This window comes from Harpia harpyja, chromosome 13 (assembly GCF_026419915.1).
Source record: "Harpia harpyja isolate bHarHar1 chromosome 13, bHarHar1 primary haplotype, whole genome shotgun sequence".
Classification (NCBI taxonomy): Eukaryota; Metazoa; Chordata; class Aves; order Accipitriformes; family Accipitridae; genus Harpia; species Harpia harpyja.
The window spans coordinates 30386275-30399476 of NC_068952.1; the positions used below are offsets into that span (position 1 = coordinate 30386275).

At 42.3% G+C, this 13202-nt stretch overlaps 2 protein-coding genes across 17 annotated transcripts in view; one reads left to right on the forward strand and one right to left on the reverse strand.

Annotated features, from left to right (window-relative positions):
* The window catches only part of SDCCAG8 (SHH signaling and ciliogenesis regulator SDCCAG8), a 116599-nt gene extending 104461 nt beyond the window's left edge, over positions 1-12138 (reverse strand). For 2 of the 8 annotated variants that reach the window (XM_052806468.1, XM_052806471.1), the window contains exons 1-3: positions 11825-12138; positions 1075-1254; positions 885-967 (exon numbers count right to left, since the gene is read on the reverse strand). In XM_052806468.1, coding sequence (XP_052662428.1) covers positions 885-967; positions 1075-1254; positions 11825-11891 — 330 coding nt within the window. In that variant the 5' untranslated portion in view covers positions 11892-12138. Of the gene's footprint in view, positions 1-884; positions 968-1074; positions 1255-3340; positions 4561-9965; positions 10229-11824 lie in introns of those variants that run through there. The other 6 variants (XM_052806467.1, XM_052806466.1, XM_052806465.1 and 3 more) reach the window with 5 other exon arrangements.
* Positions 12139-12336: 198 nt separating this feature from the next.
* CEP170 (centrosomal protein 170) overlaps positions 12337-13202 on the forward strand; it is a 106899-nt gene continuing 106033 nt past the window's right edge. For 3 of the 9 annotated variants that reach the window (XM_052805372.1, XM_052805373.1, XM_052805375.1), the window contains exon 1: positions 12390-12778. The gene's annotated coding sequence lies outside the window, so the exon portion shown is untranslated. Of the gene's footprint in view, positions 12779-13202 lie in introns of all 9 variants that reach the window. The other 6 variants (XM_052805368.1, XM_052805371.1, XR_008237881.1 and 3 more) reach the window with 5 other exon arrangements.

Genomic DNA, 13202 nt, shown 5'->3' on the forward strand with positions numbered 1-13202 from the left:
AGTACCTGGCAGGACAATCAGACTAAACTCGTGGATTTTAGAACGCTCAGAAAAGTTGAACTTTAAATAAAATTTCTCAATGTCAGAACAGTACAGCTAAGGTCATTGCACAGGCTCAAAGCAACACAGCACGAATATAGGCTTTAGATCATTCTGCTGCTACCTCAACTTTGACAGCAAAGAGCTGCTTGTCTTGCTTAGTATAAACCAAAAGTAGTCAGTGGAAGCCATCAAAAGATAAAACTGGAACAATGCCTTTGAATTATTTTCCTATAGGGATACTAGTATCTAGCAGTTGCTCTGTAACTGAACTGTCCATTGCATGTACTTTGGTGCAGTTCTGCTGCAAGAAGGCTAAATCTGAGAAGCCCATGTAAGGGTGTAAACTAACTTTGACAGAGACCACTACATTTTGGCAGAGTGCTACAAACCTGTTGTTATATGAACATCTCTAATCCTCTAAAAAAAAGGCATAGTTACAGCATAAGAGGGCCTTTGAGCATCCTTAAAGTACAGTCAAAGGAAAACAGAGACTGCTTTTACAGAAATTTGTCCATGTAGTCGATCCCAACTGTTTCCAAAACAAAAAGGATGACCTTTTGATGGAAAGAAAAAGATGAGAAAGCTGAAAGCAGTGTGGACTGTGACCCACACTGCATGGTCAACAAAAGAGAGGAAAAGTCTAAATCCTGTATTATAGATTTCTTTTTTTTCTGCTATGGTCTTAAGCATACCAAGTTCTGGCCATAGCCTCAGCAATCTCCTGTATTTCAGCACATAAAAATGATTCGGTGCTTCTTTTTCTTCCTGGATACTAGAAAATTCATCTCATCACGCATGCCGTTCATTCAAACAACACACAAAAGAAACAAGAAGAAACATACAGAGAATGACATCTTCCTCCTTGACAGAGAGACTTCACTTTCCATTCTTTCTTGATGTTGCAACAAAATCTTAAGCTGATTAACTAGGAAGAAATAAAAAACATTATAACCAAAAAGTGTTTACTTTTTTCATTGAAATTAGTATCATTTCTAACAATTTTTAAACCATTTGCTTTCAGAGTAATCTTACCTGCATGACTGTGCTGCAGTTCCTGCCAGGCTGCATTCCCACTGTCATCACTGCCCCTGTCCACATCATCAATCTCCTTCTCCACAGAGGACTGGTCAAATCCAACTTCACCCTCACCCTTTGCAAACTGTCTTTCCTCCAAGGCATATTTCAGTTGATGGATGCTTTCACTAGCACGCTCTGAAAAAAAAATCGTATCATTAGCCACAATAAACAACATAAAAGAAAGTATTTACTGACTGATATTTTAAATTTGCTAAAAAATGGGAGAACTAAAAGCATTCAGCAACTATCTTGACTACTTGACCTAAACTCAGCCACTGGAAGCAATTACTTAATGCAAACAGCCAAAACAACTACTGTCACAATTTGCAGAAAAAATATTTACTACATTTTCAGAGAAGCAACTATAAATAGCATCTTGGCCTGTCAATACATTAGGACTCTGCAGCAGCACAAATAATAATATACCCTAAAATATTTTCTAGCATATGCAGCTTCAATACTTTTCAATGAACCTAAAGCTCACGCTATATTTCATACAACGTGCAGGATTGGGCACCAAGAACAATATTTTTGAATTCTAATGATGCCACCACAAATGACAAAGCAATGTACAGCACAACTAAAAAATAGTGAGTAAATGAAGTAAAAATTCAGCAAATCAAGCCAACATAAAACAGTGATTAAAAAAAGACCCATGACTTCTGAACAAGTGTGAAAAATAAATAACAACACTCATCATTCTGGGGAAAAAAACCCCAACAACAAAAAACCCCTCCTTCCAGATAAATATAAATATTTTTATGAACTCTTTCAAGAACTAACTGACTTACTGAACAGTGATATAGTAATGGTCTTTTCTCATTTTGAATATATTTTTTCCTATATTCCTTTTTAAATTTTTTTTAATTTGATTCAGCTGACTTCATAAAAATAAAAAACTTTCCTATCATAAATGCCATATCACTCTGATACAGCTAACATTTCTAATATGCCAGTAAAGAAACTTGAGAGATTTGCAGCTGAGAGATGACAACTGGATTAGGAATCAGAAAATACGGGCTTGGTTTTAGATAATGATACTTCTAGTTCACACTGTAGGACCTCACGCAACTCACTTATTACTTCTTTCTTTCAACTGCCTATGTACAAAGGGAGATGAATATTTCACTTCTCTTCCCTTTAAGCAATGTATATACTAACTAGAAAAGACAGAGTAGTAACCTAAGTAGTACAGCTTTATGCAATGTTCAACAAAGCAGGATCTCTAGGTTCTACTGTAACACCAAGGGAACCAAGAAAATGACCCATACATCAGTCACAGAGCACACAACGCTCAGTGAGACAGTCCTCCATCATGATTCACAACCACTTTAATCAGGAATATAGAAGAACTGTTTCTTTCCTGTTTCTCCAAAGTAATGCCACAGTCATTTGTGACTACCAGTCAACACTACCCTGAATCAGAAAAGTTTCATTTATAGTTAACAGTTATTAATGATTTAAAACAAAACAAAACCCCATACTCTCAAAAACTTACTTGAATTTCAGAAACATAAAATCATAGCTATTTTCTTGATTTAGCCCTGAATTCTTTGGAAGGTTATTCTTCCCTAGGACTACTGCATATGGAACATTTAGGCATAAATGCCTGCAGAACAGGAATTTCATTCTTGTGAGACAAAGCTTGTAAGTTAACACCTTTCATAGGAGCAACTGCTACAACTAGAAAAATGGCAAGGTCTCCAGCACACATCCTTCATTTATTTTTATGTGTTTCTAACCTGTAAATTGATGTGATACATAAATTACTAACTGAAAATATTTGTTTCTCATAGGCAAAAAAAAGCTTAAAAAATAATTACAGTTAAGCATTTTGTAGGTAGAATTCAGAAGACATGCCTCAGAGTATAATATATGCTGCTGGTTACAAATGTTAATAGCTCCTTTCTTCCAAATGGAAAGGTGAATAGCAGTTCAAGTCGGAGAACAAAAGCAAGATATGTATTTCTGCCTTCATTTTATCTCTTTTTCAAACTCACATCATCTTGACTGAAGCTGGGAAATCGATTTTTTTTCCCCACTGTAATGGTTTTGGGAAATCGATTTTTTTCCCCACTGTAATGGTTTTCACAGTCCTTTTCAGTCTTTTTCTCTGCTTGGTTGTAATTTACCAATAGCTTATGTAACATAAATACCCCTCTCAGAAAAGCATTATATTTAAGAACATGGTTCTCAGTCCACTGTGCCAGCCATCACTCACTTTTTAGCAATGCTAGTTTTTAATAACAACCTGATCAGTTTCTTTAATCTTCTCTCAGCACCTATTTTTAAAGCCCAGTCATCTTATGATTTGCATCACCTCTTTTGATTTTCAGGTACCTCCATCCTTTAACAAAGTTAAGATAAAAGAAGACATAAAAAGCACATTTTAAATAGTCATAATTTATTATAATAAACCCAAATACAATTCACAAGGCAATGACTCAAAAAAGAGCGGTTTAGGTCAAATATTTCTCTATTGGCATACTTAAGCTATTCATCCGTTTTTGAGCATTCCAGGATGCTATGAGGGTGGGAGAGCTAACTGAGAAATGGTACAAGTATCTCACTGATGCAATGGTTTAAATATTCAGCAAACTATGTTGCAACTAGTTGTTGCCAAGAAGTGTTCAGTGTCAGTTAAGTTATTATGTGGTGTGCCATCTGATAGCAATAAAATTCCTTCATTTCCCCATTCACTGTAGACCTCTGTCAGAGAACCCCAGAGTACCAATATTTGATCCATAGCCAGTGAAGAACAACAAACCAAAAGAAACCAAAGCCAAACAGGCTAATATACAGTTTTTTCCAGCACTTCCCTCACTTCATAATATTACAGCTTCTGAACTCCAAGCTAATACTTTATCCTCAAAGATAACCTAGATCTTCTTACGCTATGTCCTCTTCTTCCATATACCGGGCAGTAGTAGTGAAACACATTAAAATCATTTTCAATGGCGCACCGATGTCTACTTTTCTTGACTACGCTTTCCTGCCTCTGGAATAATGTCACCACATTTTTGAAAGCTTCATCCCATATTTGCCAAAGTTTCTTAAAAGCTTGCTGATTTCCAAATTACAAAAGTTGCTGCCTAAAGCAAAACACTCACCACTGGGAAACTGGGAGTTAGGACTTTCCGATGGCCTGTCTTTACTTTCACTAGACACCAAAGAGCTAACATTTACCTCAGTGAGTTGAACTGGATGTGTAAAAGGGAATAAGTACATTATAACATTTTTTTCCCAAATAAGGGACATAATTTTAGGCATTAGGATAAAAGAAGACACATTACCAAGTGGAAAGGTAACACTTGTTGTTTCTGCCAATGTAAAAATATTCTTTTTCAATATGAAAGTAGAAGAAAGAACCTCTGTGGATGCAAACTATTGGACACCAAAGGACCTTTGCTTAAAGACAACATGAAATTTCGTAATGAATTTAGAAGTCACTAATTTTTAAGTGCTCACATATTCAAACTAACTTTTTCAGTTATGCTATTCCTATAACAGTACATTTTATAGAAACAGAGCCTCAGTAAAAACATACTATAGAAAACTGCTTGCATGCAGCACTGTGATTTGCATATCTAAAATTCAATCAGCATTTTTATTTTCTACATCTTAACAAGACTCTATGAATAAAATCTGAACATATATTTCTGTTGTATGATAAGACTTCATTGATGTGTCATTTCCCATAGAACATCTGAGGATATAAATGAAATTGGACTTCTCTGGATTAAAACTTAAAAAAAAAAAAAATTATTCACTATAAACCTCTTTGGTTTTCAGTGTTCAAAGGATCTGAGATGATTATGAAAAATGCAAGCTAGGAACAAAACCTAATGGATTAAACCCAATACATCAAAAAAAAAAAAAAGATGCAACTGCTCCACAAAAATTCTGTCAAGTTGTCAACTATCATGTATAAATCACAGGCAGTACTTGCCACAAGGGACAGGCAGATAACTTATCTAGTGCCTTAGCAATGACAACGCTGACCAAACTCCTAATAGAAAGAAATACATTATTGCTTATTATTTCAGAGACAGAAGCAACCAGTGATCCTAACCCAGGATCAAGACCATACCATTCTAGGTACAAAGATATTCCTAACCCGCAATTCATCTAAACGCGACTGCAACTTTGGACGAGATTAAATTCCGTTAAGCATAATGCTTTAGACAAAACCAATAGGGCCCTGACTGAAACATTAATTAATGTTCAAAGAGCACATGCCATATATTCTACGTGCTGAATAAAGATGCTCTTCTATCCTGAAAGAAGCAATGATAACTCTGTTTATTTTCTGTACTCACTGTAACTACAAAACATAAGTATTACTCCCTGAAAATATAGTATACTTATCCTTTTTCCAGAGAAGTATCTTTATAGAAATATAATTGGTAGAAGGTTTTTTTTTATATGGGAATGTCAGTACTACTACTGAACACCATATTTTTTATGTTGGAGATAAATTACAGACCTATTCAACTTGTCAAAAAAAAAAAAATTAAGATAAACGCTAGAGTCAGGACACTCTGAAGTAAAATACAACATGAAAGAGGTAGCTGTATTTCCAAAGTAATAATCAGCTTGGGGGGGGGGGGGGGAAATCTTTGTAAGAACAATTTGCCACTGAAGTGAAACCAGAAAAAACAGAGAAGGCATTGAACCGTGTTTGCATTGCCTAAACAAAAGATGTTTTTTCAGACACTGCCCAAGACTGTCTATAAAGAGCACTCCTTTAAATGAAAGCACCAAAGCTACCTCATTCATGAACTCAGAAATGCCATAGAAAATACTCTGGAAGCTAATGGAGAGCTTAGCAAAGAAACCAACCATCCAAAACAACAGAATTGCCCAAAAGACATGGAAAATAACTCCAGCTGGTAGAAGTGTTAAGCAACATAAATTGAAGAAAACAAACTACAACTGTATGGAAAAGTTGCAATAAGTATGACATGTAAAGCTAACAGTCCAGCTCTAATAATGTTTACAGGAAGATGACTACAAGTTACTGGGTATAAATTCAACAAACAGGTCACTTTCTGATATCCCACGGTTCCCAATCAGACAACAGCCCTAGAAAGTTAAAGAAGGAATTACACTGATTCTTCAGGTCTTAAAAAAATAACACTGTAGAATTTATGTGAAACAATAACTGACAAACCAGACAATTAGACCAGTTAGTGAAAACACAAAGATGATGCCTATTTAAAGAAAACTTCACTGTCCAAGAGTGTATCAACTTTGACTTTGTTTCTATTGACACTTAGAAATCTAAAATAGTACATCATGTACCTCTTCTGGACTAGCATTTCAGCGAACTAATTGCTTAAAAATACTGAAACTGAGAATTTGCTCCTAAGTTTTTATTGTGTTTTGTGCAGTCTTGGAATTTACTTTACTTACCATTCTGTTATGCAGCTATTCTTCTTTATTGGCTGTCAAACACAGGTGTGCTACCGTGCTACTAACATACTACATGGCAGCTTTGAGACTGAAAGTATCCTATCAATTACTACCTATGCTGCTAGGATTTTACATGTAAGCATTCAACAACAACAAGGAATGATACCAGCTTGTTCATTAGCCAGGCCTCAAAAAGTCCTAAGATGTATTTAACACACAGATGTTTCAAAATAATGAATCATGGACCCATTCGATTTGGTTTCTTGGTCTTCATAGTTGCTTTCCATTATATGAGCAATAGGTGGTTTTCAACATAGCTTTTACCAAATTATCATCTTTTAGAGGTAACTGTTCTGTGGAGCTTCAGCATTCATCCTCGTGAGTTCCTAAACCAGACCATTCTGCAGAGCATAAAGCACGTGCCTGAGGTCTAGAGACCCTTACATGTGAGAAACTCCAAGCATTTCAGTTCCTTCTGACAGATTCTCCACCCTTAAATGAACATTATGTGCTCTGTTCAGGAGAATACTTAGAAACAATTGCCAAATAAAAATAAAAAGCCTAAGCTAAAAATTTACAATTAGAGATTACAATTTACAATTCAATTGTTAGCTGCTTCAGTGTCACAGCTAACTTGGAGAGCTGGTAACTGGGCCCCCTACTCATTTTTCCTATGATGGCTTTGACTTCACATCTCTCCTATATATTTTTGGAGTCACATAAAGCAGCCACAAAATGAAACTTTATTTGTAGAAGTCTTCTATTTTCATCTATTCCTCTTACAGCTTGCACCTTCATTCTCTGAAATTACATAGGACACTGCACTCGATAATGCAGTGGAATACAGAACATAATTTCCACATTTTCTTAGGGTAGATTTACAGGATGCCTGTATCAGGTACTGTACCTAAAAAGGATGGTCTCCCCTCCTTTGCTCCTCCTCTTATACTGACTCTGGCCCAAAAGTGAGCCAGTGCTGTTTATTAAACAGGCAGAAAACTCAACATAAAAAACCCGAGTTAATAGTTCCCTGTTCAAGGAACAAGGTGAATGCTAGAAACAAAGAAGTGGGCTCTAAATAGTCTTCTGTCCTGGTTTCAGCTGGGACAGAGTTAACTGTCTTCCTAGTAGCTGGTACAGTGCTGTTTTGAGTTCAGTATGAGAAGAATGTTGATAACACTGACGTTTTCAGTTGTTGCTAAGTAGTGTTTAGTCTAAAGCCAAGGATTTTTCAGCTTCTCATGCCCAGCCAGCGAGAAAGCTGGAGGGGCACAAGAAGTTGGCACAGGACACAGCCAGGGCACCTGACCCAAACTGGCCAATGGGGTATTCCATACCATGTGACGTCCCATCCAGTATAGGAACTGGGGGGGGGGTGGGGGCAGGGGATGGCCGCTCGGGGACTAACTGGGTGTCGATCGGTGGGTGGTGAGCAATTGCACTGCACATCATTTGTATATTCCAGTCCTTTTATTATTACTGTTGTCATTTTATTAGTGTTATCATTATCATTATTAGTTTCTCCTTTTCTGTTCTAGTAGACTGTTCTTATCTCAACCCACGAGTTTTACTTCTTTTCCCGATTTTCTCCCCCATCCCACCGGGTGGGGGGGGGGAGTGATCAAGTGCCTGCGTGGTGCTTAGTTGCTGGCTGGGGTTAAACCACGACATCTTTCCATATATTTACTGCTGTTAGGAGAAAACGGAGAGTAGCAGGAAGCCATCACACTCTGCTCTTGGCACTGGTGTAGTAGAAGGCCCATTGGACATTCACGCCATGCCTGCCAATTTTTAGTTATTAATGTGAATAGAATAGTACAGCACTTACTCTCCTTTACAAAATACCTCTATTCCCTTGAGAATAACTTTTTATTAGAAATGTTATTATCTCCTAGACTTTGAGGTTCATTTGAAATTATCTCAATTGTGTGAAAGTTTACACAGTAACCTAATAACCCCAACAGTACAAATACCACTCACTTAACTCTGTATTACACACAACATTAAAGACTTTCATTATATCAGGTCTACACTATTGAGGAAAAGCCCTGTTATAGGACTTTTGTTATTTCATCATAACCTCTCTGTTGGGCTCTAAGACCAGTTATGTCTTAGGTTTTTTGGTCCAGCTTTCTGTCCTCTGGCCACCACACTCAGGTTACTGAACACCTGGGCATCCTGTGTACCAGTCTTCTGAGGGATTTCCCTTTACAACAAAGGACGCTGCACTGAAATAACCAATCACTCTTTGAGAACTTACACACCCTTCCATCGAACTGAATAAGGCTGTAAAATGATTCTTCTGATCTCCAGCATGGGTGATGACAACCTGTTCCCACATATCAGCCTGGATCCAGATAATGTCAAGCATTACAGGCAGTTTAAGAACTCTCTATTTCAAAAACACGAAATAATGCCCAAGGCATGCCAACTGAAATTCCAGAATCCAGATGACAGGAATTATCTGAATTTGGAGAAAAATCTCAAGCTGTATAAGTATATAAGAAAAATAGGTAAAGAATTAGATTTGACAACTTTGGGAGTAATAATGATCTGTTTGTCTTACAGTAAATTCCTAACAGTAGTGGTAATGATGTGAGAAATGCTGTACAGATCAAAGGAGTTAAAAACTGTACATCACTGAGGAATAAAGAGGTTCAATGAGAAACATAATGGAACTTACATTATACCGCCCTGCATTGGGGTTACATTTGTGATAATACCCTGCTGATAGCTACTAACTGAGAGGCACCCCTGGATGTATGAAATTAAACCTATCTTGGCATTGTATGGAAAAAGTCCATGTTTCCCAAAATGGAAAGGGAAACAGCCACCAGAAGGTCATGTTCTGAAATGATTTAAAAACCATAATGGATCCAGTCAGAAACAGATAAAATGAAAATAAGTTGTATGAACAAAATACATGCATCCAATCGTTAGATATGATGAGCTCTAACAGTAGTCTTATACACAGTTAAACAGCCCAAGATGCAAAATTCTTGAGAAAGACACTTTGAAGACACGAGAGAGTTAAAGAGGTCACTTACAACATCCAGATAACTTGGCACAAAGGCATGTTTCAAAACCTCGCATATCAAAAGCCTAAAAGCTCGTCGCAGCTATGTAGATATATATATGACGGTCCTCAAGCATTCCAACAGACTTTCTAGTTGAAAGAGAAATTCCATTGGAACATTTAAAATGCACAAAGAGCCTAAGAGAAAAATCAGAAAGACTGGAGCTCTGTTGCAAAATGCTACAAAAGCATTTTTTCATGACAAACCTCACCTGAATCAAGGAACGAACTATAAAGTCCTTACCAAGCTTACCAAACTACACGCACACAAGAGCATTTACATAAAGAAGTATTAAGCATCCTGAAATTATATGAATACATAGTAGGCTTGGAGACTAAAGATCTTTGGCTTCACCTGCTGTTACTGCCTACAGAAGACAAGGACATCACATTCTCCAGGGAGTCCAGGCAGCTCAACATAACCACTGTATCCAACGGTGGTTGGATGCCCCGGCAGGATGGACATTGAGCACAGCATGCTGCCAGCACACTTCAGAATTTAAAGACACCAACACATCTCCACATCTCCTTAGATGAGGATGAACAGAAGAAATCTGCCTTCTCTGCTGCCCACATGCCACCTTTTGGACTCGCCAGCAATCCAAAATGCCAGCACTGACTGGCCTTCATTGCCTAAATTGAAAAGGCAGGTCAACCACTGAGCTATCGCAGAAGAACATGAATTTATAAAATGTTTCAGTAACAGCATAGCCCCTTCCCAGATCTGCATAAAAGCAAGCAAACAAGCCTGAAAAAGTATTCTAGGTAAAAGATAATCACAAGCACCCCAAAAATAAATGTCTTATGAAATACACCAAATTTTCAACATATTGGCTGAGCTTGTACTTATGCTTATACTACTGCAGCAGAAATGAACAAAAACCCTTAACGTATGGCCTTCCTAAACAGAGCTATATGTCCGTGAGCAACAATACTGTCTTGAAGCAGAAACATAATGCTGTTAGATTTATTAAGCAGCAAAATCATATGTGTTCAACTATGGTTTTAAAATCCTAATTTATCACTCCTCCTCTGTCAATAAAAGTCATAGCAGAAAACCTTTGCCTCCATGAGAGTCCAAATCCAGTACAGGAAAATTATCTAGTGGTTTTCCACATTCATCCACAGAAAAAGCAAACATGATACAGTACTAAGATTACCTGTGTCTACGTAAGGCAATTCGTAGGGTTTTATTCATTGTTTTTACATATCACAAAAGGAACTCTACGAATATCAAGAGATGCTCTGATATTTGCCATTTTAACTGTTCTACCTACAAGTGCCAAGCAGCACCCACATGCCTGCTTAGTCTACAGAAGTAAACAGAGATGATTCTTTAAAGTTCTATCTTCTGGAACAAATAAAATCCACCCTCAGCGCAATAAACTGATGCTATTTTGAGAAGGAAATATAAAATGCTTGCTAAGAATCAAGTTGCAATTTAAAAATACTTCAATTGTTTTGTCTTTTTGCAATGACGCTTCCTATATTGCAACCACACACTTGATTCACTAGTGTCACAATATGTGATGTGCGGACCCTGTGTCCGGAACACAACTTTTTGCGCCAAACGGGGTGACGTACCCACAAATTATCTACTGGCTTTCTTCAGAATGTGGATACTTACTTTGACTAGCCAGAGAGAGTCTGAAGGCTGGTAAAGCCCAGGTACCATAGCTGAGAGATGAAGGTGCTCTCTGTCGGGCTATATGCAATACTTCTTGGATCAGGCAGCAGGTATGAAAACAGTTTATGACATGGGAGTAATCACTCCCGTTAGAACCAATTTGCACCCTCCTTCACCACGTCTAGAATTTGATGCTTCAATGACAGCCAAAATCCTTCCACGAACCAAAGAAAAACCCACCAAAACCGGCAGCAGCCCTCTCAAAGCCAAGTTATGATCAGACAACTGCGTGTGATAGCATTAACCGCACCAGCGATCGGGTTTAGGGAGGACCAGAAGCAACTTTACTCTTGGCGGCCGAGCGGCGGGACGGGACGGGACGGGACGGGACGGGACGGCCCAGGCCTCCCCTCCCGCCCTCCGCCGGCTCCCCACCGCCCCGACAGCGCAAACGGACCCGCCGCCCTCCCCGCCGGCGCTCAGCGGGCTACGGCGGAGTCCCCCGTCAGAACCGGGCAGCGGCTGAAGCGAGAGCAGCCGGCGGGAGAAGCAGCCCGCGCCGCTCTGCCGCGGCGGTGCCCGCTCACCTCGGAGGCGCCTCTGGTACCGCTCCAGGGACTCTGCCAGGGCGGGCTCCCCGCGGGGCGCCCGCATGGGGACGCCGCCGGCTCCCAGGGAAGCAGCAGCCGCCGCCCCGCACCGCCGGCGGGTAACAGTAGTTCCACCCGCTCCGCCTTCCCGCGCTCCGCAACCGCCGCCGGCTCCCGGAAGAACCACAACTCCCACAGTGCGTGCGGGGACCCCCTCCGGCTCCTCAGCGTCGGCCGTTGCTACCCGCCAGCGGCCACGCCCCGCCACCGCTGAGCGTGGCAACGCTCGGGAGCCGCCACGCCTCCCAGCTCCGCGCCCTGCGGGAACGCCAACAAAACTACAAGTCCCAGCATGCGGCGCGCCGCGCCGCGCTGAGCCCCCCTCGGGAGGTGGAGTCCCCGCCGGCCGCCCCTCGCCCACGGCCGGCAGCGGGAAGAGGAGGGCGGCCGCCTCTTTCCCCTTTGTTGTAGATTGCGGCTGCGTTCGCGCCTGCGCGCGCTACAGCTCTTCCGCCTGCGCCCTCAGGTCCGCAGCGGCGGGGTATAGCGCAGGTCCAGTCACGGCCGAGGGGGATACGAGTGGGAAGTGGTGTTTACCTCCCGCCACCGCCTGCTCCGGCGCCTGCGCAGCGGGCGCCCGGAGCGGGGAAAGCTATTGTCTGAAGCTGGCGCAGGCGCGGCGGAACCGCTCCGCCGCTCGGCCCTTGGCGCCGGCGCACTGGGCTCCCCCGCCCCCCCCTTTGTGTGAGTTCGGGCGGCGCCTGCGCAGTGCCGTGCCCTGCTCTGCCCGTTAGCCGCTATGTGCAGGGAATAAGGTTGGAGCCGTTGCCACAGGGACACCGACCGGAGCGCCCCGCCCCCGCCCCGCGGGGATGCCGGCTCAGTGAGCACCGGCGGCACCGGCACCACTAGGGACGGCCCCTCCCCGGCGCGGCGAACCTCCTCGAAGGGGTGAGTGAGGATGCTGCCGCCCTGGCTGCGGGTCGAGCAGAGGGGCCGGGGTCACGCCGCTTGTCCGCCCCGCCGTCCGCCCGGTGCCTATTGTGTCGGGCGGCCCTCGCCCGCCGGGAGCTGGCGCCGTGCGGCGGGGGCCGCGGCCGGCGGAGGGGGCGGTAGCGCGGTCGCGGCACAGCCCGCTCCCCCTCCCCCGTTCCCGCTGGGTCCGGAGGCTGCTCCGCGCCCCCGCCTTCCTTCCCCCCTCGTAAGCGCGGCGGGGCTGGAGGCGGGGGGCTGCCGCTGCCCCGGGGGGCGGGTGGGGATCGGCGCAGACTGGATGCGGCCGGCGCTGCCGGATCCCCCTGCCCGCCTCCCCCTGCCCCTTTCCGCCCCGATGGGCCCCGGCCGGGGGCGCCGCCGCCGGCACACCCACCCACCC